This window comes from Nomascus leucogenys, chromosome 20 (assembly GCF_006542625.1).
Source record: "Nomascus leucogenys isolate Asia chromosome 20, Asia_NLE_v1, whole genome shotgun sequence".
Lineage (NCBI taxonomy): Eukaryota > Metazoa > Chordata > Mammalia > Primates > Hylobatidae > Nomascus > Nomascus leucogenys.
The window spans coordinates 3,262,333-3,269,189 of record NC_044400.1 but is presented as its reverse complement, the minus strand read 5'-3'; the positions used below and the strand labels follow the sequence as shown (position 1 = coordinate 3,269,189).

Sequence of the window (6,857 nt, the reverse complement as noted above, 5' to 3'; positions counted from 1 at the left end):
CGTTGTGTATAGTTCCTTTGTTGTAACTGCTCCTTTCTCTTTGGTCTCACATTTTTTCATTCTTTTCACCATTGCTCTTTTGGGTTTTGTCTTTGGAATCCAATACATTCGCCAAAGAACCTTTAGCCAACGTGCCACCATCCTCTCTTCCTGTTTCCTGCCTTTTTTGTTGTAGCTGCTGTGCTTCCTCCTGCCTGTGCTTTTCCTCAAGTTTTTTCCGGACTTCAGCTTCTTTATATCTTAGTTTAAGGCTTTCAGAGAGTCTTTCAGCTTCTTCAATGGCTTTTTTGATGTTTGCAGGTCCAAGTATTGAATGGACGTAATCCTCTTAGTGCTTATTTTCTCTGGTTTAACTTCTGTCTTCTTATTGAGGTCTTTTAGTGAAGAACTGAGGTAGAGTTCTTTAGGAACTAAAGCCACAGCAGGCATGGTGAATTATCTTTAGTTTTCCATGTTCACAATAGATGCTATATTTCCTTAAAAGTAGTTTTCTCCGCGGCGTCGGGCGTGCTTCACTAACACCAGCCTTCTCGCCAAAGGCCCATCTCCCAAGAACTCGAGGGAGAATTAGCCTTGGCTACTAGGATGGAATCCAGCCCAGCTCATCGTCCTTTGCCAATTTTTTAAATATATTTTTTTGGTTGTGAGTTATAGGTATTCTTTATATATTCAGTATATTAACTCCTTATCAGATGTATTATTTGCAAATATTTTTCCCATTTCATGAGTTGCCTTCTCACTCTGTTGATAGCATCCTTTGATGTGCAAAAGTTTTAATTTTGATGTAGTTAAATTTATCTGTTTTTTCTTCTGTTACCCCCCCCGCCTTTTTTTTTTTTCCTGAGATGGAGACTCACTCCGTCGTCCCGGCTGGAGTGCAGAGGCGCAATCCTGGCTCACTGCAATCTCTGCCTCCTGGGTTCAAGCGATTCTTCTACCTCAGTCTCCAGATTAGCTGGAATTACAGGCATGTGCCACCATGCCTGGCTCATTTTTGTATTTTTAGTAGAGACCAGGTTTCACCAGGTTGGTCAGGCTGATCTCAAACTCCTGACCTCAAGTGATCCACCCATCTCAGCCTCCCAAAGTGCTGGGATTAACATGCGTGAGCCACGGCGCCCGGCCTGTCACCTATCTTTTGGTGTCCCTTTTCAATTGTTTTGAATCCTACTAAGCCCATTTCCTATGTTAAGCCTTCTCAGACATCACTGGGAACTCCATCCTCTGCACTCCCACTAGTTTCTAAGCTGCCTGAGGGCGATGACTTATTTTGCAACCTCCCTTCAAATGAGAGGCCCTACGGTATCTCCCTTGAAAAGGGTTCACTTAATAAATCTAAGTTTACAGAGTGACAGCAAATGCCCTTTGCTCAGTTAATAGCTGATGGATGAACAGATGAACGAATGAATGATGACTGAACGCAGTGACACACAGACACGTCTCTGTCCGCTTGAGATAATCCTGACCTCCTCAGATAAACCAGTGTATGCAAGGTTCTGGGCATCTTCTGGTGGGCTCAGGGAAACTGAGAATTGGATTGTCCTCTCTAGTATATTATGAAGTTGACCATTAAGATGATGGGTCTCTGAGCCAGAGTCTGAGAATTACTTAATTTAAAAACAGATGAGAAGGTGGCACTTGGGTCTTTTTAATCTACTTCCACTGCATATGAGGAGAGGAAATAAAACTGGTACTATTTACAAGGGTTTATAAAAGTTGCTTTTAGTAGTTCTGTCCTCTCAGCTAGGCAGAGAACACTTGTATTTTCAGGTATTACCCGAATTTAAGCAACAGATGTGTTCCTAAAATTAACTAACTTATTTGTTTTATGATCATTTGTTCAGCACCCAATAACATCTAACTCTCAAGAGCTTATACTATATACATGTCAGGCACCATGCTAGGTGCTTTAAAAGCATCATTTCTTTTAATTTCCCCAGAAATCACAAGATGATATTATTCCAATGGCAGAGATGAGGAAACTGAGTCTTACGGAAATTAAATACCTTGCTGAGGGTCATACATCTAGTAAGTGGCTGAGGTGGGATTCACACTCAGGCATTGCTTCTTCCTAGGGTAGAATCCTTATTCAGTATGATGCTCACTATGTGCTAGTTGCTACAGACACAAAGATATCAAGCAGATATCACCGCCCAAGTGCAGTGCTAGAGACAGGCACAGGAGATTAGGGGAACATCAAGGAGGGCCACCAACTCTTTATAGGTGTTTAATGAGCTGGGAAAGTCTGAGGAAGGAGGGTTGAGCTAGGTCTTAGAGGAAAAGAAAGTTCTGGAAAAATAGAGTGGACACCCAGTTGTTCTGCCAGCCCGGCACCATGTCTGGGAATACCATCCCTCTTCTTTTGGGAACCTTTCCACCACGAGATTCCTCCATAATCTTACAAAATCCCTGATTCTGGTTGATTGGTTTAGTACTAGACGCCAACCTAAACCAAGGCCAATCAAACCCAAACTCTGAACAAACATCCATCCTTATCTAGTGGTAGAAGTTGAAGAATGAAACCCAGGGCCTATTGGGAGCTGTTTCCCAAGTGATTTTCTTTTGGGATCAGGATGATCCAGACCTAGTTATCTAGAGATTTTAACCGGAAATATTGGATATGACCTCCATCCTGGTCCTGGCTTGGGCAGCCAGACCGGACTTGCAGGCTCTTGGAGGTCGCATCCTGTCCTTCCCCCCGGCAAGCAGAGTGACTACAAGTCCCGGGATGCGCAGCGCTCGGAGTCGGGCGGGGGCCTGGCGGACCTCGACGGTGACGTCACCGTCCCGGGGCGGGCCAGGGGAGGGCGGGGCGGAGGGGCGGGTCGCAAGGCGGCAGAGCGCGCTGGTGCTGATGCAGGATGGCTGAGCGCGCAGGAGCCCGGGAGGTCTGAGCCGGGCGAGGCTCGCTCCCTGCGCATCGCCTCCTCCGCCCGCAGCGTGGTCGCGGGCAGGTGGGCCGGGGGGCGCTGGGCAGGGGCGGGGCAGGGCCAGGGCAGGCCGGTCTGCAGCCGGAGGGGCCGGAACGGAGAAGCTGCCCACCTTCCCGGGCTCGGAGCGGCCGGGGCTGCCCAGCCGGCCGGGCTCGCGATGACCTGCTGAGAAGCGTCGTCGGAGGCTGCAGGAGGCGGCCTAGCTGTGGGCGGTGCGGCTCGCGGCCTCCTCCCTCGTCGTTCCCGGCCCCGGCCCCCCACCCATCCCCGCGCCCCGTCCCTACCGCCGGCCGAGATGGCGGATCCAGCAGAATGCAGCATCAAAGTGATGTGCCGGTTCCGGCCCCTCAACGAAGCGGAGATCGTCCGCGGGGACAAATTCATCCCCAAATTTAAAGGCGATGAGACCGTGGTGATCGGGGTAAGTGGCTGGGGCTTCTGCCTCCCCTGCCGCTCCGCGCCGCGGCTCGGCGCCCCGACGCCCCAGACGCAGCGGAGGTGTTTAGGCCGCCCCCTCGGACATTCCCGCGGGGCTGGCCCCTCGGGTGGACCTGACCAGAGACCCCTCGCCCCCAGCCCTATGGTTCCCTCCCGGGCGGGTGGAGAGGCGGTCGGGAGCGGCGGGCCGGGCGTGGGTGGCGGGGGTGGGGGTGGGGGGCGAGGACGGGCTCGGCGCCGCCATTGTTCGCCGGGTGGGGGCCCGGGTGAGCCCATTGTTCCCCACGTTCGCCTCGCCGCGTGGGTAGTGTATTCGGGTGACCCTCAAGCCGGGTGCCCAGGCCCCCTTTAAAGTGTGAGCTCTGCAACCCGCAAATGCTTCTGGGCATCAATCAATTCGATTTACCAAAAGCCTTGCCTCTTCTTCTCACGACCTTAGCAAAAAAGAAAGAAAAAGCGGTACAGGAAAATTTCTAGCCGCTTCTCGGAGCTCCCGCGGCAGTGTAGACGCGGCTCCCCGCGGTGTTTCACCTTGCTCGGCGCGCGGAAGGCGGAGGGTTGGGGGAGTACTGGTGGCCTCGGTGTCCCCTGGAGACCTGGTGTGTCTCCCGCTTCCTCTCACGCCTGGCTGCCCTGGATGTGGAGTCCCGGCTTGATCCCTCCCCTCTGGGATGACCTCCCTCCCGTGTCTGCAGACCCTCTGATGCGCCTCACGCTGGGTGGAGAGGAGGCTGTGTCCATCCACATCTGTGGGGCGAGGGGGCTCAGAGCGCAGCCAGATAGCCCTCTGTGCCAAGAGCAGAAGTTACTTTGTGCGGCTCAGACCCCCCTCCCTCTCTATCTCCCTTCCCCACCTTTTCTCCCCGACCCCCTCCCCCTACTTAGCTCGCTCTCTGCAGCTGGGGCTGCTGGTGGGGGGAGGGAACACCAATGGATTTTAGTTCTTAAAGGAATCTGTCAGAGGAAATACACCAGCCCGGTCCCCCGCCCCTTCCCCGCCCGCTGTCCGTAGCGTGTGTGGCTGATGGTGCCCCCTTTGTATGCGAGCCGCGTGGGGAGGGACCGAGTTAATGGGAGCCTCCCGGTCCCCGCTGACACGTTCCTGGCAGCCTGCTCCAGGCTGCTGATGCAGCCTTCCCGTCCCCAGCATTGATTAAGTGATGTCATCCTGATCACTGAGCATGCTCTGACTAACCCCCTCCTCCCCTTCCTCCAGTGGCTGGTGTATTTAGGTCAAGTGATTGACAGGTGACAGTTTACCGAGGGTATTGCAGGAGTCCGCCTGGCCTTTCCAGGCGTTTTCCAGCCCAGGCGGTCCCCAGCATCTTTGCCAAGGTTGTCTGCCGCAGTCCCAGCAGTCCCAGCGAAGGGCCCTGGGGACCAGCAGGTGCCAACTGTACCGTAAGGCGGGAGCTCTCCACGCTAGAGGAGCCTGGGCAAGGCTCTGGCCTCGGGGCTTTAACCTGTACCTCGCTTTAAAAGGCTGCTTCCCTTGACGACCTCTTCCCACCTCCCCATTTTCACAGTCATCAGGAAAGTCTGACCTCCAAACGCTGTGGGGATGGGCGATCATTCTGCGAGCTGACCTATGAGGGCAGGAAAGCGGGGTTTTCTCTCTGTTTAGTGTTAAACTTGCAGAGAAGATATAAGCTACGATTATTGATGAGGAAGGAAATTCTGCAGTTAATGGCAGATAAGTGTTAGTGACATATACATGGGCAGTACCTGGGGCATATAGTGACTTATTTGGTTTACAGCTCTCAGCCAGGATCTGCCTACGGCCTGATCTGCTACTTTCTGAGCCAGGCTGTGGTTTAGATAGAGTGGGAGTTACTGGGGACATCTAGTCCCTGCCCCTTGGCTTGTAACAATTTTTAAACAAGTAATTGTGCAGTACTGGAACATGTTCTGGCCACCCTATTTTTTTCCCAGAGGTTTTGAAGAGCCTGAAGAAGTTTTTCTTCTCCCCTCCTCCCTCCTCCCCCATCCCCTTTCCCCTCTCCCCTCTCCCTTCTCCTCCTCTTCCTCTTCTCCTAGAACCAGTGAAGTGAAGTAATAAATAATCTTCCTTGACCTGTATGCAAGGCAGAGATCCCTAATTTTAGAATTATCCTTCTTTAATATGACATTGCTATGAGTATATATTTCCTTATCTAAATATACATATATTAGTGGCTAAATAAATTAAAACCAAGTCACCATATTAAAGAAGAAGTTTAAGTAAAAATCGTGGATGTGAATATACACATTGCTTTTCAACTGTAAAGTAAGTTTTGCTTATCCTACTATAATCCTTTAATACAGCAGTTTTCAGTTTTTCTAAGGTAAACTTTTTATTGAAATGAAGCATTCATATAGAAAACTGTTATCATAAGTATACAGCTTGGTGACTTTTCATAAAGTAAATGCTCCCTGTAACCACCTCACAGACTAAGAAACAGACATTTCAGGATCCTAGAAATCGCCCTTGTGACCCTTCCAGTCCCTAACTTCCCCTGCTTCAGGGTAACCACGATTCTGACTTCTGATGCTGTTAGTTTTGCTTGTTTCTTTTTAACTTTATGTTGCATAAAACCATAGCGTATGTTCTCTTTTGTGTGTGGTTTCTTGGGATTAAGTGTTATGCTTGTCAAATTCATCCTCATTGTTTTGTAGTATTCCATGATTTGTCTACTGACTGTTGATGGATATTTGGGTAGTTGCCGGTTTGGGGCTAATATGGCTAGTGCTGCTATGAACGTTCATTTACGTATCTTTTGGTGAGTGCATGTACAGAATAGAAGACTGCCAGATACTGAAAGGTTTGGGAGTTGGGTTGGCATGTGCCACGATCCTTCCCGTTCCTAATTGGTAATGTGGCACTAAAGGAAATGAGGGTTCTGGCAGTCTGTATCATGCCATATACAATGAGTAGCATGGTCCCAAGTCAATTCAATTGGAGCCGGCTGACATGGCTCAGTTGCAAGTGAAAACTGTCTGAGATGTACACAACCTTCCTTAGTTCTAGGGGCACAGACTGGGGATGACCAAAGAAGCCCAGATCATCCAGAAATATGTCACCTTCAAACAGAGACAAGTAAAGAATGAATTTTGGTGGAGTTATCTGGTAGTCCAAATTCAGAATCCCAGAAATTCTTTGTGTTTTTGAAACCAGGGTCATTTTTTCCCTTAAAGTTCTGTTTGTTATGGAGATATATTCCAAGAAAGAGATTTTACAGGTGGAGTTTCTAGATTTCTCTTTTATGAAAATGTCCCCACTGGGAGAAATGTTCTCCATTACTCCTGCAGTTTTTCAGCTTTGTGCAAAGCTGTCTTTCCCTGACCACACCGGCCACAATCTTTACCCCCTTTGAACTCCTATAGCATTTGTTTTGTGTATTATCTCCTAAGTTTTTTTGCCTTGGATTATTATTAGCTTTGGTCATATGTCTAATGACATTGTAAGCCATGTTTAGAGACAAGAACCGTGCATATTTTGCTCCTTTA

At 49.7% G+C, this 6,857-nt stretch overlaps 1 protein-coding gene across 1 annotated transcript in view; it reads left to right on the top strand.

Moving 5' to 3' along the window:
* Positions 1-2,822: 2,822 nt before the first annotated feature.
* KIF5C (kinesin family member 5C) overlaps positions 2,823-6,857 on the top strand; it is a 153,135-nt gene continuing 149,100 nt past the window's right edge. The window contains exon 1 of the mRNA XM_003278698.4: positions 2,823-3,354. Within this exon, the coding sequence (XP_003278746.3) occupies positions 3,229-3,354 (126 nt within the window). The 5' untranslated portion in view covers positions 2,823-3,228. The remainder of the gene's footprint in view (positions 3,355-6,857) is intronic.